The 23226-nt window shown below is 40.3% G+C and overlaps 1 protein-coding gene across 3 annotated transcripts in view; it reads left to right on the forward strand.

The window, feature by feature from the left end:
* ZFYVE9 (zinc finger FYVE-type containing 9) overlaps positions 1 to 23097 on the forward strand; it is a 58289-nt gene extending 35192 nt beyond the window's left edge. For all 3 annotated transcript variants that reach the window (XM_086753844.1, XM_086753843.1, XM_086753845.1), the window contains 11 exons: positions 1750 to 1872; positions 3124 to 3279; positions 11048 to 11272; positions 13694 to 13776; positions 14521 to 14625; positions 16735 to 16885; positions 18308 to 18388; positions 19137 to 19299; positions 20446 to 20551; positions 21535 to 21711; positions 22544 to 23097. In XM_086753844.1, coding sequence (XP_086609970.1) covers positions 1750 to 1872; positions 3124 to 3279; positions 11048 to 11272; positions 13694 to 13776; positions 14521 to 14625; positions 16735 to 16885; positions 18308 to 18388; positions 19137 to 19299; positions 20446 to 20551; positions 21535 to 21711; positions 22544 to 22705 — 1532 coding nt within the window. In that variant the 3' untranslated portion in view covers positions 22706 to 23097. The remainder of the gene's footprint in view (positions 1 to 1749; positions 1873 to 3123; positions 3280 to 11047; positions 11273 to 13693; positions 13777 to 14520; positions 14626 to 16734; positions 16886 to 18307; positions 18389 to 19136; positions 19300 to 20445; positions 20552 to 21534; positions 21712 to 22543) is intronic.
* Positions 23098 to 23226: the final 129 nt, after the last annotated feature.

Genomic DNA, 23226 nt, shown 5'->3' on the forward strand with positions numbered 1-23226 from the left:
AGGGTACAATTTGGCAGCTAGCTTTTGTGCTTACCGGTTGCAATTAACCTAATAGTTACTGTGTTTATTTTAAAAATAAGATGCTGGCAGTATGCTGAGTATTTGAAGAAATTCCCAGTACGTACTCGTGGCGAGATGTTGTGACACTCATTTGCACCATTGATCCTTATTAGCATCCAGGAAGAACCCCATCTTGCAATGAAATTACTGTAAGAAGTAAAACACAAAGCAAAAAGAAAATTAACTTCAGTCCAGAAATATGTGCTAATTTCTTCACTAATCGGACTGTGGGGAATGTTTCACACAGAGATACATTTTAATTAGCCTTATGAATATTCATGCTTCCCTTCTCTGAAATTCTCTTGGAACATCCGCTCTGGATGAGGCATCCCCAAGCACTGCTTTCAACAGCACTATTGCGTATTTTGGCCTACAGTGAAGCTTTTAGTAGTTGTGATGTCCCCTCCCAGAGTATCCAAATGGAGGAGGATTCAGAAAAATAAAAACTAATTTTTAGAAGGTTAAGAAAAAATGTATGTATTTGTTTATCTGATGATTGCTTTCTACAGTCTGATTCATCACATCCTTTAATACATTCCTGGGATTAGCTTATCTTTTCGTCTTTCATTTTTTTTTTGTTCCTATTAAATATTTTGCTGATACAGTGCATTTCTCATGTTAAGCTGGAAGTAACCTTTTATTGCAGGATAGTGTCAAAACCAAATTGTGAGCAGCATTTAATTTCAAAACAAATCTGTTCCATCCTGTGTTAGCTCTTCATGTGGGTGCCTCATTATTCAGTCTCCACAAAAAAAGGAGTGAAACTACAGTATACTTTTCAGCTTTTATATAGATAACCTCACATAAATCGTATTTTGTGTGCTAAGTTGATTTTGTTTCATATGCTGTCACATACTGGATTTTCTGTGCAGCATTTTACTTCTGATATTCTAATTCTATTTAAAAAGCTTCCAAAAATATTTTTCACATTAGAAAGCAAAATTACCTTTCTTTCTAGATAATTTTAGCTGGAAAGATAATACATTTCTTTCAAAATCTGTTTTTGTCAGTTTAACTACTTTTTGTTAAAGCTTAAATGCAGAATAGATTATAATCACATGGATGAAAAATTTTAATTTGCTAGTCATCTGTATCTAGTCAAAGATATCACAGATATCTTTGAAGTTTTGTGTTGGGATCCATTTTAAACTGGATTTAGACCTTCTATGATTTATCAAAAATCTTGGTTTATATAGTGTTCCCCTCTTTTTTTATCTCTCTAGTAGCTAATCCAGAGAAAGTGTAAGTTACGTGACATAGGGATAGACCATGTGTTGGTGTTCGTAGTCCAGGATTGATACTCTTGTGCTTTACTGTGCTAGAAATAACAATTGTTAACTTCTTTGTCATTTGGGATTTCAGTTGACGCCATGACACGTTTCTCAATTTGATTTCTATTTTCTCCTTGAGTTGATACAAAAAAAAAATTGAATTATGAAACAAGCTGCACTTTTCTAAAGGATGTACAGGGGTTATGCACCTAAATGCTATTGAAGTTTGAAAATACTAACCTAGGAAACAATCAAACCAGTAATAATTATTTAAGTTGTTTTTTTTTTTTTTTTTTTAAAAGAAAAAAAAAGGTCAGAAAAGCAAAAAGCATCAGAATCAAGGTTAGCTAATTATAATGTAGAATACTGTACCAGTAAGTTAGGGACTTCACTGTGCGTTTGCTTGTTTCTTTCCTAGACTATGCTGTAGAAGAGAGACCTTCTCAGATCTCTGTCATGCAGCAGCTGGAGGATGGTGGTCCGGACCCTCTTGTATTTGTTTTAAATGCTAATTTGCTGTCCATGGTAAAAATAGTAAATTGTAAGTTTTTATTATTAAATAGGACTTGGGCTATAAGAGGGGAAATGTTATATATATTATTAGCAAGAACAGCGGCTTCTTTCTTTGGTAGGATAGTCTCTGAAAATGTACATGGATTGAAAACTTTGCACTTAGCTATATTAAGTTAAATTACAAAATACTCTTTTTTTAGTGCTTTAGACATCAATACAGGTAATTTTGTGTAGAAAATATAAACTAGACTGGTAGAGCCTCCAGTCTCAGATTTGGAGATCAGTATCTCCTGTCGAACTTGGTAGGGCAAGGTATTTTATCACTCGTTCTTCCCTTGGTTGTTTAACTTGTTTCCTTGTCATCCCATTCTGGAAAAAGAAGATGGGATCCTATAGTAATATGCAGGTTCCATTCCACTGTGCACCTCTTCTGTCCTTTTCTGTACTGTGCATGCGTGCATGTGTGTGTGTACATGTGCTGAGGGAGGAATGAATGTGGAGGCATACAGATGGCTGCTTATGTTAGTACCTCCGTTGATCTCTGCTGGATAAGACAACGTTATTTGAGAAACTGAGAAGGAGAGTTTTGCAGTAAAATGTTCTGTTTCTGTGGAAAGTTCATACAGTAAATCAAGATGGTTTTTATATCAGCATCCGGTTAGACAGCAGTACAATTTTTTACATATATGTAAAAATGTCATTTGTGTGCATATATATGCATATTAGACAAAAGATTTTATGTCAGTAACCGTATTCACCGCAAATGACTTGTGAAGCTTAGAGCGTGTGTCATCTCTGACATTCATGTGAAACAGAACAACACAGTGACGTCTCATGAAAACCCCTGACATCCAGCTATCCATCTTGAGAGAGAGAGAGCACTGTCTGCAACTGGTTTAGCTGTCAGGATCATGACACGCACAGCCAACAGTCTGGCCTTTTCCCAGGTTACTTCATTCCCATTTAAATCCTGTCCTTTAATTTGGATACAGAAACTGCTAAAAGTCTGCTCTGTAGTGTTAATCCCAAGATCTAACTGGGAGCCGAAATGCTCTGGCTTTTCCTTAGCTGAAAACTGGGAATTACTGAGCTGCTTTTGTTTTGGATGCGTTTGCTTGCAAGGTCACAGGTTTAGAACCTAATTTGTCTGTGTGTCAGGTGCCACAAGTAAGCATGCTGTAAAGCTGATTCTTGAAAGAGCTATCTTTCTGTAGTGAAATTTAGGCAGATTTTATGAAATTCTGATTTTGTGTTCTGATACATGTTTTCCTCTCTGCAGATGTGAACAGGAAGTGCTGGTGTTTCACTACAAAAGGCATGCATGCAGTGGGGCAATCAGAGATAGTCATTCTCCTGCAGTGTTTGCCTGATGAGAAATGTTTGCCTAAGGATATCTTTAACCATTTTGTGCAACTTTACCGGGATGCCTTAGCAGGTAGGAATGCTATCTTTTAAAAATGGTTTGGATAGATGATTGTACTGGATCAGACTCACATTTTGTCATGTAGCAAATGTCTAATTTAGTATAAAAGAATGCAATAAGAGAATAAGGATCAAAGTTGACAGGGGGCTGTGTTGTTATTGGTTATTAGTATCCAGTGTTATATTCATCTTGCCAAATGAAAGTATTAATGAGGCGTTGGTAACCTCTCTAACTCCAGAGATCTTCCAGGCTTCCTCTGGAAGCCAAGACAACAAAGAAATTGAGGCTATAAAGGCCATGTTACAGCAGTGGAGAAGGAGGACTCTGCCTGTGACAACTCTGTGTTCAGCAGCCATTGCTGAACGTCTGCTCTGGCTGCTTCTGCTAGGTGTTGTGGGGTAAGAATTTGAATATGGCTAACATATCTGAAATTAGGACTGTACTTCATTTAGCAGTAAGTGTAGCAGGATACTTCGCAGGGCTCATGGGTACACTAATGACATTGCTTCTAATATTTTTTTTTTTCTAGCTTGAAGTCAGGGTAGCTCTTTTAAAGACAGAGAGAGAAAATTTTGAGAATCCTTGTGGATAGTGTGTTAGATATCCCTAGACTAAGTAATTCAGGAATTTGATTTATGATACTGTTTATATTATAAAGTAGTAGAAATATATATGTGCCTGGAATGAATTGTAGGGCATTGCAGAAATTATCCCTGAATGTTGAATTTTAGTATCTCAATTCCAAGATTTTATTGTGTAAATCTTTACACAATTTACATTTGTTGAGTAAACGGGCTTCCACTTTTAGCTATTGTTGGACCTTAGAATTAAAAAATTATTGCTTAAGGAAAAATGCAATTATTTGGTTCCACTGATTAGAAAATAAAGCTAGTTTTCCAGAGGTGAAATTGAATCGCATTAAGTTTATGTACTGAAAATACTTTTATGAAGGGTTCTGCATATAATTTGCGATGCCTTTGTGGTGACTGAATCCAACACTTTCATAAAATAATGAAAAATATCTTTGTTTCCTAAAATGTCTTGATACAACAAAGGCCAGCTTGTCCAGAGAGGTTGCCAGGTTCAGAATTTACTATTATCACATGTCATAATGGATCTGGTGTACACTGGAAGCAAATACCTTTCCAAACCTCACTTACTTTGCAATGCTTTATCTTCTAATTATGATGTTATTCAGGGGGAGATAGATATGCAAAAGTGTATGTGTGTTTGTATATTGCAGATATAAATCAAGCTTGGTGTGTATATTGCAATGAAGTTCTGTATAATTACGCTACAGAAATACATAATTTATAACTCCTACATAATGTATTTTAAATTATTTTTTTTTTAGTACTCTAGTGGTAGTAATTTGATATCCTACAATTGTGCTGGTGCAAAGAGCTGCTTACTATTGCACAATTCTTAATCAGGAACCAAATTTCACTGTTTAAGAATTCCACTCTGTAATGTTCTTTTGGTAGGATTTGCTCAGTGTTGTATTTCAGACATGTTGCAGAAGTAGCTAATAGACACCTTGAGATGCTATATAATACCAAACCACACTGAAGTTTTTGTGGAACATAGCACCTTGATAAATTCCCATAGCATTTTGTAATGTACTCTCAATATCCATCCTTTTTTATCTTTCCAAGTCATGTAGTATGTTTTAGCATATTTGCAGCTCTGGCTGTTTTAAACATTATTCAGAGAGACGGGATGTGATGCTGTAGGGGTTTCAGTTTGGTGGTTGTAATCCCTTGGAACTGGTTAGCAGTTTGCATGCTGTTGTAGATGGAGCCGTGCTTCCGAAGTTGTTCGTTTCAGAGGTACTGTACCTCTCCTGGCAATTGGACGACAGACATTTAGAGTAAACAAGAATTCCCATTAGAAGTTAGAGACTATTTAAAAGCGTACCTTACAGTTTCATTTTTTGTTACATAATATATTGACTTAAATTTATTTTGCCATCAGGAAACTGAAATGAAATCTGTGGATTTTTTTTTTTAATTTATCCCTGTAGTAAATGTTTTCTTAAAAACAGTCATAAAATCCTTTTGTTTATTTAATTAAAGCCCATATCTATAGCAATGTTTTTTTTTTCATGAGTCACATTTATTTTCAAGCTCTTCTTACTCAAGTGTGAATTCTGTGTTTAAGCCTAGAAGCGCAAATTGAATATACTTGTGCGTCTTTCCAGATGTTTCTGCTTTCCTCAGAAGATAACTTGTTTCTTGAGGTGAAGTCCTGTGCTAGATATTGCTCTCAGCCGTTTCCAGAGTATGGTTCTAGTGTGTGCAGGTAGCGGCAGCAGAGCCCTGTCAGACCTGCAGACTGGAGCATTTAGTCTGTACACTCAGTGCTCTGCAGTTTGTCCTTCAGATTCATCTCCTGTTTCAGCATGGATGGGATGTCAGTCTGGTGCAGTGCTGCCCTGAACCTTCATTGGTTTTCTTAGGGGAAGTCCTAACCTCAAGCTATGGTCTGGTGTTAGGACTTTGCAATTGTAAAACAACAGAGAGATTTTGATGGAAAAATGGCATTTTTCACTATAGGTTAAATGCATGTGAGTTGTAATAAATTGTAAAGTTGTTAATTAAGGCAAGTATTAACTGCTGTTCCGTTTCAATCACTTTATTTTTCCTCTGGCCCCTCTGTCATCAAGCTCCCTGCTGTGTTGCTTTTCTTGTTTTGAAATTGAAAGCTAATGATTTCTGTTGTGGTTGTAGTAGTTGTACTGTTGTAGTAGTAATCCCATGATTATCCTTGTCTGTTGGCTGTAAGCCTGGCAGGAGGCCTAGTGAATGGAAAAATGAGAACTTCTGTCCATCTGAATGGGTACTTTGAAGCAGTTGGATATGTTAATACAGAGCTGCCAGACATGCCCTAGTGCATCAACTCATTGGTGGAATACAATAAATGCTACTGTTACTTTTGTAGTGAAAATGCAAATCTGGCAACTGCTTGAAATGGCTTTGTGATCGCCCCAGTTTTGGGGATATTCCAGGTGAGGGTAGATCTATCTCAGTCACATTTTTGTGTATTTTTTACCCAACCTGGTTTCAATTAAATAAGGTGGTAGCTTATACAGGGTAGATCTGTCAAGAAGCCCATGTAGATCTTCTGAACAAAGAACAGGTTAACTGAGTGAATAATACACCGCTGCACGTGTAATGTGGAAAGATGGGTACAAAATCAAACATTGTGTAAGATGGGAAAGTGATTGTTTGGAAGACTGCCACAGACTACTCTGACAATGTTTTGGATGCTGGTAACTGTTACTCAATAGTTGATAGTAGGTGAAACATTATGTCCCTTGCCAATGTGAGTAAGTTCTTTCCAAATTACTTGTTGATGTGTTTCAAGATGCTAAATGTCATCAGAACTTTTAATGTTGAGTTTCATGTTATATCTCAGTGTTGACATCTGCTACAGATGTGTTGTGCCATCAAGTTATAGTCACAGTCTTCTCTCTTCTGTGTCTCTTTGTGGCTCTTGGTGTGGTAGTGACTGGGTTTGTATTGCTTTTCCAAAGAGTATGTGCTCATTTGCTGCTGAAGAAAATCCATCTGGCAAGATTGTTCCCAGGTGAATATTGCTTTGCATTTCTTCCTACAGAACTGGAATGCTTGGGTTTTCAGGATGCTGGCATGGTGTTTGGTACTTGGCATTTCTCTGTTGTTACTGGTGACAGTGAAATGGAGCTGGACAGAGGCAGCTAGGTTCCCCAAGCCACACATGTGTGCCTTCCCTGAGAATGGATGCTAATACCAGCTTTTTAACCTGGAATTAACCAAAAGATACGAAGCATACGTTCGGAGTTTAACCTCACTGTTTTGGTAAAACCACCTAAGTGGCTTCACCACAGATTGAGGGCAATAAACAAATACAGGAATCTTTCTTTTCTTTCCCTTTCCTGTTATAAACTGTTTTATCTAAGTCCAGAATGGATTACCAAACTGATATGCAAAGTATATTGTTCATAAGAGTAATACCTAAGTGAAGAATTCAAACCAGCATGGGTCATCCGCAGATAAAAGCATAGTTTTTTTTTGTAAAGGACTTTATGAAGCTGCTTAGGATTTAAAGTCAAGGATAGCCAGCATAATTGAGAAGAGAATAAGTACTGACCTCCTGCAGAGCTGTTTTAGATGCACCATGCACTCTTGAGGCAGTTTGTAAGTACTATCAATTATCTGATGTCAGGTGCTGGAACTATTGAGGAAAGCACCTTTCTGTTCATTCTGAGATTACCTAGTTAGAAATGAAGTTGTGATATTTTGTAAATTAACTTATATGCTTTTGAGAAGTATAGCTTTTTTTGAAGGTTTTTCTGACAAGCTACAGTTCTTCTACAAGCCTCTGAAACACAGTTCTATGCTTAAAATGTGTAACAGTGCAGTGGGTTGGGTTTGACCGTGCCAAGTTGGTAATAGCAACTTAGTGGGACCTTGGCTTGGAACTGCCTTCAGAGATGTGGCAGGAAGGGCTGACAACCCCTGGTCAGTGCAGAAATGTTTGTGGGTCAAGCCCAAAGCCCAAAGAGGATTTTTGACTTGGGTTTGCTGGTTGAAAAGAGCACTAGAGAAGTGTATAGGAAAGAACTTGCTTGATATTTCCCGTGCTCTCCACATAGCAGGCTCTTGCATGCTCTTATAAGTAATGAATTGCAGCACAACTACCTAATCCCAATCGTTTGTCCTCTTAATAATAGGTGGTAACCTATTTGTGCACTGTGTGAGCTGCTTGTGTCAAAAGGAGTGATGTATAACACTGTGGCTTCTGGCACCAAAATGCTGGAAGTCGAGTTGCAGATTTCACTCTGAGGTTTTTTTCATATTTCTGTTGGCTTAAAAAATTCTTGTTAAGGCATCCCAAGCGTGTGAGCCTTGAAGCTCCATCTCCTGAAACGGAAAAAATAAGTAGTTGTCCCCTTCTGCTGCAGCGCTTGGCATCAGTCACAAGTGGAAATGTCTGCTTGCTTTGTCATCCCAGTGAGCAGTACTGCATGTCTCAGAACTCTACGGTGGTGTACAGCTTCACTTTGCCTAGCCTCTTTGACACAGAAAATGCTTCAGAAAAGGGTGCAGAATTCAGTTAAGTTTAGTAGTTCATACACTTCATACATTTTAAGGGTAGAAAGAATTATTATGGTCATGTTGTTGGAACCAAGAAGCTCACTAAGTAATTTTACTATCAGGCCTGTGGCTTCTATTTGAGTAGGAACAGATGGGAAGGGGAAAAGGAAGTACAAATTAAGAAGAGGAGATTAGTGAGGGTAGGTGGGAACTGCAAAAGCAAATGAGTGGAGTTGAGATAGAAAGGTGCCAGCAGCTATTTTAGAGAAGAGAAAATCTTTTACATGAAGACCGATTGATAACATCGGTTTGCACTCAGTAGCAAGATGCCTGAGCTGGTGCATTAGCAGTGTATTCACTGAGCAGGCAATAGTGTCACAGCACAGGCTGACAGAGAAATGCATTTGCACATGGGCAGGATCAATGATTTTCAGCAGCTGCCAACATCTGATGTGGCTCTATTAATCATGTTAGTCCTTCAGTTTGACTAGTAGCTACTTTTCATCAAGTATGCTCAGCTGAGCGTTACAGAAACCGTAGCCACTATAGGAGTTCGAGAATTTTATCTGGGTTAGTGGTGTCAGCTCTGGCTTGTGTGTATCTGTAAAATTACAAATCAGCTTCCCAAATCAGCTTCAAGAAGCTACGAACAAGCTGCACCCTGCCATGGAGTGCCTCGGCTGCCGAAGCCTGTTGCCTTTTAACACACAACTTGAGAGTTTAGTTTGTGCAACGCCTTGTGGGTACAGCAGAAAAAAAAAAATCCACCGAGGTGCCCGCCAATTTGAATAGCAAACTTAATTGTTTGTCGGTATATAAATGGAGCTACAGACCTACCAGTAGCTATATTTAAAGCTGGAGGTCCTAACCTAAGGTCATGTGAAGGACACAATACTTGGTAGTGTTTGTGCCACAGTGGTCTGGAGGGATGCAAAGTAGCATGGCCACATCTCCAGAGTGAAGGCAGGAATAGCTGTCAGTGCTGGCTTCATGGAGAGTTGCTGTGACTTGAAACTTCCAAAGGGGTTCAGTGTAAAGGACAGACTTGACAGGTCTCGTTGGTTAACCTTCCCTTTGCTGGCCCATACTGTACCTGCTGTATTTATTTTTCTTGCATTTGTAAGTGCTTGTATGTGATTTTTAGGCTGTTTTGCAGTATAAAAATAGAGGAGGCTTAACTTGAAGGTCATATTTGTATTACTGAGGATGTCAGTAATTGCAGTCAGAAGTTGCACTTCTGTGACTGTTTATGCTTACGTGAAACCTAGTGTATGTGTGTCTGTGTGTGTCTCCTGCATGTAATAGGGATAAATCCTCCAGTTGATGTTGGAGACATGCACATCACTGCCTTGAGTTCAAATACAAGCACTCCATTATGAGGTGGTGGAGGAAGAGCAGAAACTCCTACTTAGCAGTCTTTCTGTCTGCAGGTGGGAAAGCCTGGGATTACTGCGGAAGCCCAGGAGGCCTGCATGAGTGCCTCAAACGCACGCGCTTCCTCATGAGTGGTGTGATCAACCACACTCTGCTCTCTGAAATTACTTGGGTTTTTCTTTGAGAGCAAATCAGCGCCATTAATATTCACATCTTCCTATGGAGAATTGTGATCAACTGTTCTGTACGCTATTTGCATGCTGCTGTTGTCATTTGATAAAAGGAATCACACCAAGGTTCTTGGCATCAGTGTTAAATGCTGTGTTGGATGCTATAATAATCTAATCAACATTCACATTCATTCAGCCATTCCAGTGTAAACATTTTTTGAAATTAAGAGCATCAAAGAATAAAAATGTGAGTAAAAATTAGTGATGTTTCTCCCCTGTGTCTCTCTCAGTTGCGTTTTACATTAAGTATACTAATTAAATAAACACTCTTTTGTGTAATTCTTTAAAAGACTCAGATCTTCAATATGTGTCTGAGCAGGCACCCCAGTGGTTTGCCTAAGTGAAAGGACAACCAGTGGGCATTAATCGTTTGACCAGGTGCACATCTCTTTAATTGCAGCTGGGTCTAAAAGTTTAGTTCAGTCAACAGCAGCTTCTTGTAGTGGAAACCCCTTGAATATCTGGAAGATGCTGAAAATAGGCTCTCTTTGGGCGCTTTTGTAGTGCGAGGAGGAGGCTGCAGGTACCACTTCCTTAGCAGCAGTGCTGGCCTGAGCTATCCTTCCTCTTCCCTGGCTGTCCCTGGGGGACATCATCCCCTCCATTACACTGCCTCTACTGCTTGAAACAGGCAGATCACAAATAGTGACTGAGGCTGGTTTCCCTCCCAGCTCCCCCGGGTTGCACGTGGTTGGTCTGTGGTTGCACGTACTGTCCTGGTAACACTTGCAGGCTTGGCTCAGTCAGTCAGTTGCAGAAAGGAAGCTGTGTGTGTGTGTGTTCCTACAAAATTGATTTCCTACCCGTGATAGTCACTGAGTGCCTGTGTCACCGAAGGTGGATCAGCAGGAGGTACCATGGCTTTGGCGGCTCTGTGCTACACCAGTTATTCCGTAACAGATTATGCACTTCTGCACAGGGTAACCTGAGCCACCGTGTGCAGCAAATCATTGTTTCTTGTGTGATCAATAGACATTAGTGCTTCAGGAAGTGGAGTGAGTGTCAAACGGACTTTTTTTTTTTTTACCTTCTTAAAAACTCTTACAATTATTGATATAGCTCTCAATCTGGTGAAGTAATGAACATTTTTTTTCATAGGTAATGTTGTAGGCAACCTGGGACACTCCTTTTTCAGCCAGAGCTTCCTTGGAAGCAAAGAACATGGAGGGTTCTTGTACGTTGCAGCTACGTATCAGTCCCTGCAAGACCTGGTGCTCCCAACGCCACCGTATTTGTTTGGCATCCTCATTCAGAAATGGGAGACTCCCTGGGCTAAAGTATTCCCCATTCGCCTGATGTTGAGACTTGGAGCTGAATACAGACGTAAGTAACGTGCATTCTTTTAGCTTCAATTACTTCTACGGGAAAATATATTCCAGTTTCGATTATGCACACCCAGCCCTAAATTGTTACCCATGAAAGGCACACAAGCTTAAACAGACAAGTCAAAATTGTGTTTCACATCCCCATTGCATCCAACTAACAGCCCAGCAGTACTGAGGTTGTGATACGACAGCCTTTTTACAACTACTGGCTGATCAGGGAGATTTTTGTGGAGATAAATCTGGTGCTGAGCAGCTGTTTGTCTTTCACTTAGTGACCTGAAATAGAGTTATGTGCAGAACAAGTCTGATTTAACTGGTGTAGTTAGGACAAGGGAGAGCCTTTGAGATTTTAAGCTCTTTGCATGCTGAAATTAAAGAGCATTTGCTTTCAGGCTTTTAAAACCACACTCATTTTCCAGGGAATTACAATATGTGTGCAGGGGCAACTGATGTGGCAGTTTGTTGGAAAAATTCTGTTGCAATTAGTAATAAATAGGCTGGAGAGAGTGCTTCAGCTGAACAAAATCTTAGGAGTTAGCATTAAATTAGCATAAAGTTAGGATAAAATCTTTTGGAAAAGACATCTTGCCATCACTGGAGCAAAGAGATTGTTGGAAGCCTGTTCACTGTGATGGGCCGAAAATTTGCTGTCTTACTCATCTGTTCTTTTGATTGGCACATCTCGTAAATCTGAATTACTACGAAAATGGTTAATGAAAATTACAAATCTGTTGTTAATTTAAAAAAAAATTAACAAAATAAGTTTTAGAATATGCTTTATAGGGATATGTAAATTTAACTTGTGATGTTTAGGGAATTTTTCATAAAATACTTATGTTGTGGGAGAGGAAAAAGAAAGTCTTCAAAATTTGCTTTCTGAGGACTGCAGGTTAAACTTGTGCAAAGAAACATTACTGTTACAGGTGTGAAGTTTTTTATATGTATCCATGAGGTTTTTAAGTAGTGCATTTATTCCCATCAACATTTAGAAAAACAAAGGAAGATGCTCATAATTTGGATGTGACATCTGTTTTTGAGCACAGAAATGTTTTGATATTCGCAGACAGTAAGTGCTCTGAGTTTGTTGGGAAACTGGGGCTTGAATCACTTCCATAGCTGTGGTTTGGATTTAGGCAGATTCACTTGTGCTGTGACAGTTGTGACTGCAGACTACTTCCTCAATCCCCTGTCGGAAAGGGCTGCATTTGTGTCCTGGATTTCCTTGGATATATCCTCTTTTCTGGTGACATTGTCAGACTTCAGCTATTTGTCCAGTACTGCTGAATGTGCAGCACATCGGATGCTCCAGGTTGCTAGATGTCCAGAAAATGGCTGCTGAGCTTTTGCAGATCAACTGCAGAGCTCAAGCACAGACAATTTGGCGCATCTGGGATGTCGCTGAGCTGCTGTATGTACCCAGGGTGACAGACATGGCAAATTCAGCGCTTCTTGGTGCCTCAGCACACTGTGCGTGAGTTGGTCAGCTCTGTGGTGCATGCGTAGGAGCTGTGATGCTTTCCAGATCATCAGTGTGCAGAAGCTGGAGCTTATTTTTATCAGGAAATCCTGATGATGTTACTCAAACCTGCTAAGCGTTTTGCAGCCCCTTCTGACTACACTGGGAACTGTGAAGATGCGTGGCATTTTGGGAAATCAGGCTGAGTGTTTGCCTGAAGATAGTTTAGGAGCCTTCCTTCAAACATGTCTTTAGAAAACCTTGGCATTACTTATTTCTACATGAGTCATGTTTCAAGCACTGTTACGGCTTCTGCTGCAATATAATGTAATGTAGCCAGGTCCATACGCTGCACTTTGAATTGTGTCATAGATATTTTACAAGTATGCCTAAGTCAGCCATGGAATGCAGGAATTTAGCATTGCTGACATACCATAAATATCGTTGTAATTGTTTTTTACGTACTCCTGTAGAGAATTTGACATATTCTTACGAAATTATGAAAACAGAAAATGAAATAATCTCAGTATTGTCGCTCGAATGTCACACGTCAGCCATGGAATCTAAAGGCTTATGATGCTATAGTGGAGAGCAGCAAGATGGTCATTAAAAAGTGAGAAGCCAGCTCCTAGAAGTAGCCTGAGAAAAGCATTTAGAAAGGTCATCTTTGAGCAGTCACTGTCCAGATCGCTAGGTTCAGTCTTGCAGCGTGGCACTTGTAAGCGTTCCACATAATTATTATTGTTTCTAGTGTGGTGAGCAAGGAGCCATGACACGTGTAAGGTGCATTACAATGTTAAACCCTACTTCCCTTTTCCTTTTAAACTCAAGTCTTTTTTCCAATCTCTTCTTTTGCTGTTGCTTACCTTATTCAACTGAGGAGGAGATTGTATTTGAGTCTATTTTTGCAGAATCTCAGTATGTAAATTTCAATCTGACCTTCTGTGTTTTATTTTATCCTAGTTTATCCCTGCCCGCTTTTTAGTGTCAGATTTCGTAAGCCTTTGTTTGGAGAGACCGGACACACAATTATGAACCTTCTCGCAGTAAGTGCTGAGACTGAGTTTGCACGTTCCATCGGTGTGAATGGATCAATGCGGGAGAACTGAACTCTTGTTGCGCGTAGTAGCTGGCGTGCTTAGACGATGACAAGAGGAAATAGTGGGCATTTGGGTGAATTTACCTGGTGTTTCTGATGTTGGGTGTCTGCTTTCAACAACATAGAGAATTGTAAAAAGGTACCCAAATCAGCATCCAAAATCTGGCCACCTGAGAATGTTTGGATCTTGAAACAAGTGCATTAGTAGCTCAGATTCCTTCCTCAGAAGTGCTAGGTCATCACAATGTGCAGTCACAGCGCTCTGGCTATACATCGCTTCAACTGAAGCGAAGTTATTAGCTTTTCTGACTTTGCTAATATTTTAAATATAAAAAATTCTCTTTGTTGCATGACTTAATCTCAGTGCTAGAAAGACTAATAACTCTATCCAGCAATGTAACAGAACACAGAGAGTAAATTTCCTTACATACAGTGATGACATTGAAGGCTGCAGAATATTAATTTTGATGGAAGAAAATTAGTGAAATGGCTAACAGTCACTGTGATGTTTTCTCATTTGTGTACTTCGATTATGTAGGTTACAAGCTGTTATGTCTCCCTCCCTCCCAGCTTTGTGTCACTGATTATGATTATTTTAATGGGCTAACTAGTAGTCACTAGGATAGTTATGAAACCTACAGGGTTAATGATGATCATTGTGTCTAACTTTAAAATTTGTTTTAATTACCAGGACTTCAGAAATTACCAGTACACGCTGCCTGTGGTCCAAGGTTTAGTGGTTGATATGGAAGTCAGAAAAACCAGCATCAAAATTCCTAGCAACAGATACAATGAGGTAATGCTGTAAGAAATACATTTGTGTACAGTTGTTTTGTGGTTGGAGGACCTGGAATCTAAAGGAATTTAATTTTATTCACTACCACTAGGGAAAACTGCGTCAAAAGCAAATGATAAATGCGTGATGCGCACATGTTTTGAGAGTGAGTGACGGTGGCTCCACAGAAAGAATGCAATTCAATTTAATATTAATTAAACTCTTAAACTCGTTTTCTTCAGTTTTTTAACCGTTTACATATAAAGTGTAATTGTAAATAATATAAAATACTGGTTTGATTTGAACTAATAAGTTGACAAACTTTACACTTGAGGTAAACTTGGAGGAAAAGTGCATTAGCTTTTATCTTTTATATTGTGTGTGCATACTCAAAAGATTTTTTAGTATTTTCTGGATTGCTGTTTATTTTATGTGAAATTTCTCTCAATGTCGAAGTTTTATACTTGGTTTCTGATGTGAGAAAATCAGCCAGCCTCTTAAAATGGAAAAAGTGTTATTTATTTAACATTATTGCTTGCAATCCAGTTGAAAGATTGAATTACTAGAGATTTTTCATCTGAATATAGTTTGAATTAAAGTGAACTAAACTACAAGACCTTTACTTTTTTCTCATGTAAAGCAGTATTTAATTAAAAAAGAGCGTAACTCAAACTATCTAGAAAGTGAAAAACTTATTTTAAATCTCGTGTCTGGATTAAATGTGGAGAATTTAGACCATAATTCACAAACAAAATATTAATATAGATTGTTTTATTATTAAGTACATATTCTTAAACATTATTTTAATTTTCTACAATTTCTAGTGATGCTCAGTGCCTGTTCAGTCCATCAGCAAAGGTGACTGTCATTTTTTAATCAGAGGACTTGTTACAATGTACGGTTGCCATGTCCAGTTGTTTCTTGTTATGCTAACGGCAACTACTCGGCTCCATAAAGATGGGTGCTCTTGAGCTAAAATCTCATTTCTGGAGCATGACACGATAAACTAGATAATGAAATACACTGTTGTCTGATGCAAAAATCTTAATTAAGTTTCCTCCCCAAACATTACACCTATGCACATTTGTCAGTAGCGAGCATCAGCTAATGTTCCTGGCACTGTAATTAAGGTTTTACGTTAGACTGGAGAGACAAATGTGTTGTGTGTAGCGTGCACGCTGATCAGGCACAGGAAGCAAAGGATGGGAGTGAGTGCTGTTAAGAGATGTCAAATAACTCAGCATTTTCCTTCTGATCAGGGTTTTTTTTTTTTGGGCTGGGAGGGGTGGGGTGGTGTAATTTAATTTGCCTTTTTTTCTTTTAAGTAAACACATAATTTTTGGTTTTGAAACAAATTCCGGAGATAGATGACTCCCTCAGTTTTCTTTTTGGATCAAAAATCTGAGCATCCATGAAGAGGAAGACAGGAGAAAAGGAAAGAAGCTATATAATTTAAAATAATATTTTGTCAAAGCATGTTAGATGATAATTGGCAAAACTGAAGTGCAGATATATCACAAATGTTTTTGGATGCTTTTTGGAGCCCTCCTTTGCAGAGAATTAAAATTATTTCTGGATGTCTGTGACTCACATCTTTTTTAAAAAGACTTCAGAACGGGCACATTGATCCCAATTTCAGCAATTCATGCAATGGATGACACTAAAGCTTTGGTGTCTGGTCATGGCAGAACCAGGATTAAATGCCACAAGTGTGGGTGCCAGTCTAGAACTGAACTGTGGAGGCAGCATTTATGATTTATGTCATAAGTAACTGTAGCTGTGTAAACAAGCCAAATATTTTCTCCCATTGTTTTTCTAATGTTTTTTTTTTCCTGTGAATTTATTTTTTAAAACAGCTAGAGAAACTAGCTTTTGCAACCTGTATAGCTCAGCTATCTCTTATACCATTTATCTTAATTACATAAAGGGTGGCACTTTAAAGCATCTAGATGTTTTAAGACCTGAACCCTCTTTTCAAAAGCAGGTTATGGTTCTGGGTGCTAAAATCTGACATGAGAATCTGAGCACTGGTGAGAAAGTTGCTCTGTCCAACTAAACTCTTCCAACAATCACCTATTTATGGTAATGCTTGACCAACAGGGTAGAAATGGTAAACCTTTCTCTTTGCAGATGATGAAAGCCATGAACAAATCCAACGAGCACGTTCTAGCAGGGGGAGCGTGCTTCAACGAGAAAGCAGACTCGCATCTGGTGTGTGTTCAGAATGACGATGGGAATTACCAGACGCAGGCCATCAGCATCCATAATCAGCCGAGGAAGGGTGAGAACAGGGGTTCCCGAGGAGGCCGTTCTCTCCTGGTGCTCTGCATGACTTCTTTGCCATTTGTGTTACCGTTCCAGCACATGGCTTTGTGAATCAGTCAGAACTGGGTTTGTCTGCATTTTGCTGAGTTCCTGTTAAACACTTTGAGAAAATAATTGTGACTGCTGGTGTTACTGAATGGGCAGCTTTGTGACTTAGACACGCAACACGAGGGGTAGTAACGCATTGCTCAGTCTGCCCTTTACCCCCGTGGGGTTTTATTCCCCTTGCAGAATCCATGATCTCAGGTGTCAGGGGACACACTGTGTGGTTTGCATCCTCTGTACAGTCCACATCACGCTTCTGTAGGGCAATGGTGCTGTTCTGAATTTGTCTGAGGGGTGTTCTAGCAACTTCATAGATCAAGCAGACAAAATAAAGCACATAACAGCTTTTTCCCTTGTAAATACAGTAATACTGCTTGCACAATGCAGCTCAGGACTTGGGGAGATCACAGTGCTGTAACCGGCTTAGGCAACATCTCTACGTTAATGATGAGAGCTGTCTGGCGTTATTGGAGACTACAGGTGAGGCTGTGGTTGCCTGTGCCTGGCCTGTATTATGTGAAAGGAGGAAGATCGGTTTAGTATGAGAGAAAGGTAAATAGGATGAACCAAAACCAGCAGCATTTTTATAATGCATCTTCAAGAAACTCCTCGTGTTCACCTCAATTAGACTATCTAATTTCCAGGTTTTATTTTTGTTAGAGTAGGCTGAAAGCCTACTCAGAAGCAGTGTGCTGAGAATTAACATGTTGTGGTTTTGGTGAAAGTTTCTGGCAAAGACCTATATTACTATCTCCAAATGAGAACAAGCAAGACGGAGACCAACTCCTATGTTTTGCAAGTATCCCTAGTCACTCCAGTGAGTGTACTGGCATAGGTGTCACTCAGGACTGATGGTCTTACCTGACTTCTGTTCATTTTACATATGGGACAGAAGAGGATTTTACTTCAAATCAGGTGGCTTTGAGCTGTGGCCTTGCTAGTGGGTTGATATTACAGTGTGATCCATACACAGCTTCCTCACAAACTTTGCCAGCTGTGTGGGAACACGTAGAAGTTCAGGAGGTACTTGGTTACCCTAGAGTAGTAGTCCTGAAACTTAGAGGTGTGCATGGAAAGAGGGAGAGTCATGAAACATGAGCATTCATTAAGGTTGACAAAAACTGTTGTCCAGTTCAGAAAATAACTGAGTGATTTGCTCTTCCATATCCAAGCCTGTGATGTGCATTAAAGTCAGCATATTTCTAAGCAGGACTTGTCCTGATTTAGATTAGTTACCTCTCTGGATGATAGAGCTGTGATACCTGCTTTTTCTGTAAGGCATTCTTTTGATGAAAGCCTCGCTAAATCACTCCTGTTGTTGTTGTTGTTGCAGTGACTGGTGCCAGCTTCTTTGTGTTCAGCGGAGCTTTAAAATCCTCTTCAGGCTACCTTGCCAAATCCAGTATAGTAGAAGGTAAGAACTGAACTGCTTCCCTCTTAATACAGCTCAGCTCTGTAGTTCTCAGGGCTCTGCTGTTATGCCTTGGGCATTTGAATTAGGCTGCTGCTTCAGCTTTATCCTACTTTTTTAGCCACAAAACCCCTGTTTCCCTTAATGAGGAAGAACTTGTCCAGATGCTGTAGAACAGGGACACGAGAAAATGAGAGTACGATACAGAATACCTGGCTTGTGAGCCTGTAATCAGTTTAGTGGTTTGGGTTGAATGAGGAAATTGTCAGCCTAAGAAATATGGAATGTGTAATCCACCAGCCAGGAGAGGAAGCCCTGCTAAACTTACCCTGGTCCCAAATAGCTCTGCATTACGCAAGATTATGAACGTGCACTTTTTATATGTGGGCAGATGAGAACAGGACAAGTCAAGAATGTTGAGCTGGCACCTCACACCAGGTTTCTGAAGGGTGTTGAGAGCAGGTGACAAGTTTTGAGCCACTAATGTGGCCATTGCTATAGCAGACTTGATGTGGTAGATGGACTTCACATTATCCCTGTGTTTTCCCTAGGCAGTGCTCATCAGTGCTACATTTTAAGAATCTGAGAGTTCAGAAATGGTCTTGTGTAGTGGTGCTGCCTGTGACTCTTACACGAGATGTTTAACCTTGCTGTTGCAAAAAAAAGAGGAAGGATGTTTATTTCTTCTTTTTTGCATAGACTCTGTTCAGTGTGGCTTATCTTGGCTTACGAGGATTTCTTGGTTCCCTAGATGGAGTAATGGTCCAGATAACTGCTGAGAACATGGACTCTTTGAGGCAGGCCTTGAGGGAGATGAAAGACTTCACCATCACTTGTGGCAAAGTAGATGCTGAAGATCCTCAGGAACACGTTCACATTCAGTGGGTAGAAGATGATAAAAACTTTAGTAAGGGGTAAGTAGAAGAACAAGCGCTTGACATTGAATGGTGACTGTTCGTATTTGTTAAAAATTTTAATTGATCTTCTATGAGTGAGTCTTCAAATCAATAGGAATTACAAGTCTGTGCCTCTATTTTGAGTGATAAGATGCAATTAAATGTAATGAAAGTGGAATTGAGATACCAGAGCTTTGGGGCATCAATTTAGAAAGTTGCCAATGCTATGGATTTTTTTGCCATTGTCAATATCCAGTTATTGGAAACCACGAATCTGTTTCCAACACTCAGTGCTGAACCCTGCATATTGTGGTCACTTTTTGCTCTCTTGGTGCTTAGTTTGCATTAAGTTGTGCTGGAAAGAAAATTGCTGAATGTCAACAGTGTGCGTGAATTCTTGATAGTTAAGCCAAAGAAAGGTGTATAAGTATTCATGGCAGTGAAGTGCTGTTGTGATGAGTACAATGTTTAAGGAATCAGCATCTAGAAAGAAGGATATTTCTGTAGTTTCAGGCTCCCTGGGTCAGTCTTAGGTTCTGTAATTAAATTCTGGGCTGTGTAAGTAGTGCTTCAGGTATTGCTGGAAGGTTACAAATGAATAAAAAAAATGAATCTGTACAAAACGCCTCATTGCTGTGTTAGCATCTTATGAGGTCCCAGCTCTGGTGCAAAGCTTTGAAAGCGTTTGGGAAGGTCCTTGCTGCAGCTTGTCTGTGCACATGGACCAGGGCAGGTGGCGGGGTGGGAGCTGCAGGGGCAGCAGGGAGCACGCTGCTTCTGGGCTCTGCCCTCCTGCTCAGCACCGCAGGAGCCTGTTCTGGAAAGGCTGCTCGCTACGGAGCTCCAGGCCCAGCACCATCATCACAATTAGCAGTTGCATTCCAGATTTTGGCTTTGGCAGCCTGAGAGAAGCCTTAGGGTTCCCTCCTGAAGCTGATTTTTGGTCTGTGCCCCATTAAGCTGATGTGGTAAGTTGCTGTGCAGTAGCAGTTCCAATTGCAGAGCCCTCAGTTTCAGAAAACCCTGCAGTGAGGCAGCTGGAGGATTCAGGTGTAAGAGAGGAGCTGCTCTTTGACCCCAGTGGAGTTTCTCTTTTGCAATGGTCTCTGTCCAGCTCACGCCTTCCGCTAAGGCGGAACTTACCCTTGTCCCTCCCTTTTGCAGTGTTGTAAGCCCTATTGATGGCAAATCAATGGAGTCCATAACAAGTGTGAAGATATTTCACGGCTCAGAGTACAAGGCAAACGGAAAGGTCATTCGGTGGACAGAGGTAAGTCAGTCAAATGGCGCTGCGTGCAAACCAACACTTGGCATTTTGGGGTTGTAACTGCAGCCTAGGCTTCTTTTGAAATGCTGGCCCTCCTCACCAAAATTAAAGTGGCAAATTCTTCAGAACAAACCTGTATCGCCTTTCCTGCCTGCAAGGAACGATTCATTACAGCATCGTGCAGAATAAAACATCCTCGCACTTACAGGAGCTCAGGCTGCTGCAACAGCCAGCCTCTGCAGTCCACTCTGCACTGGCCACCGCTTCTCACATGTGGTTATTGAACAGGGGGGAGCCACAAAAATACTTGCGGTGTTACCCACCGTTACAGCTGGTTTTAAATGGAGACAAATCTTAATAATTATTTTTTTTAAATGTTATTTTGAGCCACCTTCTCTAAAATCTTGTGAGTTAAAATAAAGGTGCTGTGGCATAAATCACTTGCAGAAACTGCTTGCATAGCTGATGTTACCCAGGACTCTGCCAGTGCAAAACTGCTAATGGGAAAAGATTTCTTCAGGTGTTCTACTTTACTTAACCTGCCCAGGAACCAAGTTACCCACTCTGCAGCTTGCCACCTTAGTCGTCTTTTTTTTTTTTCCACAGGTCAGTTGGGCTCAACAGAGACATGTTCACTGACACTAGTACAAATCGTCAGGCTGGAATGGCTTCTATTAAAACAAAAAGTGCATTTTCTGAAATTAACATCTGTTTAAAAGCAGGTTTTTATTAAAAACTATGTGCAATACATAGTGAGGCTTTTGACCAGAACTGAAAGGTTTCTGAGAACATGACCATTTAAATCTTTCTTTTGAAGTTTCCCCCTAAGGTGGCTTGTCTTCAGGGTCCTTTGTGAGTCTTCCTTGAGCAGCGCTTTTTTTTTTTTTTTTTTTTTTAAGTCTTCATTTGTAAAAAGTTTAAGTCGCAGCTCAGTAACCTTATTTTCTAGAAAAGCTGTGTGTTACATCTGAACTCTTTTTCTTCAGGTGTTTTTCCTGGAAAATGATGAGCAACATAATGGGCTGAGTGACCCAGCTGATCACAGCAGATTGACTGAAAATGTGGCAAAGGCTTTCTGTTTAGCTCTCTGTCCTCACCTTAAATTGTTGAAAGAAGATGGAATGACTAAGCTAGGTCTGCGTGTTACACTTGACTCGGATCAAGTAAGTCTCAAATAGTTTTGGTTTAATTGGGGGCAGAGGGGTTGTGCCCTTGTTTGTTCCCCAAAAAGGGAATACAACACTCCAGTCATTCCCTCGGTTAAAGAAGTACCAATAGCAGCTGCTACTCTAGGGGTGCTGGCTGTTGTTTGGTGTTTTGGGCCATCTGTTAAAACTGGAAAGCTCGTGCCTAGCCTGAATTAACACCAGGCTTGATCCCCATATGCCACCAGCAGCACCCACACTGTAGTCAGAGACCTGTGAACAGCCCTGCCATGGGCTTGAAGGAGACACTAAATGGGCCTTTTCAGCAGAAGTGCACCAAACATAGTCTGGGGTGAGCATAAAACATTGTGCACGAATGTTGCTGTTCTTAAAAGATCACACTGCATAGGAGGCAGAGAAGCAGATGGAAGGTGCCCTCGAGAGTGCTCTGCAGCCAAGCTCCACGCAGAGAGAAGGGTCTCCCGGCAAGACAGCTGCCTCTGCCTTGCGGTGGATGTGTTCTTAGTATCAACCAGCTTTTAAATACTGCATGACTTAATCTGATAATGCAGGGTGCGGCTCCCGCTGATCTGAATGATCTGCTTTGACAAAGCAGCAAATAAAGAGGCTACTTTGTCTGGGCAGCCACTGGCACCACAGAGAAGAACAAAAACGAGTAGAGAAGCTGCTTTAGTGCCTGCTACATCCTCTTCCCTCCCCGGCTTCCCTGGCAGACGCCACGGCCCCTCAGACAGCTCATCCTCCCGCACAGCCCTTCCCTTACTGCCCGCTGAACCACAGCCTGGTGTCCTACTCTCTGTAAAACCCACTCTCACTTTGTATTTTCTAGGTTGGTTATCAAGCTGGGAGTAACGGACAGCCACTGCCCGCTCAGTACATGAATGACCTGGACAGTGCCTTAGTTCCAGTGATTCATGGAGGGGCGTGTCAGTTGAGTGAGGGGCCAGTCATAATGGAGCTCATCTTTTATATTCTGGAAAACATCTCATAAGAGGACTTCATGTTCTGTTCAGACCTGTTCCAGCAGCAGTTGTATCTGAATCATTTGCACTTTAAAACTGGAAAATTAAGCTTTTGTTAACACTATTGGGGAGGGGGGGGGAGGAGGGAGGGACAGTTGTTCCATAATTCTAAATCTTCTATGCATTGTCAACAACCAGAGGATCAGGGCAGCTTCTCTACAACATGGCTATGCTATCCTTGCAGCTAATACACTTCTGTTACTGTTTAGAAAAATGCTTCTGTTTAAAGACTCAGTCGTGTACTCTAAATGCTCAAACGGGTGCAAAGATCACTGGGGCGTAAATAAAAACTGAAACTCCAATCTTGTACTGTTTGTAGATGGACACGTAAGAAACAATCAAGACCTCCATTCTGACCTCATCATAATGCTGTTTGTGGTTATTCTGTAGACATTAAAAAGTTAACGTTTACATTATTTTGACCAGATTATTGGTTGAAATACGTTTGGAGTAGCCCTTGAGAGATACAGCAAGACTTCCTAGCCATAAC

Source organism: Chlamydotis macqueenii, chromosome 8 (genome assembly GCF_036417535.1).
Source record: "Chlamydotis macqueenii isolate bChlMac1 chromosome 8, bChlMac1.mat, whole genome shotgun sequence".
Taxonomy (NCBI): Eukaryota; Metazoa; Chordata; class Aves; order Otidiformes; family Otididae; genus Chlamydotis; species Chlamydotis macqueenii.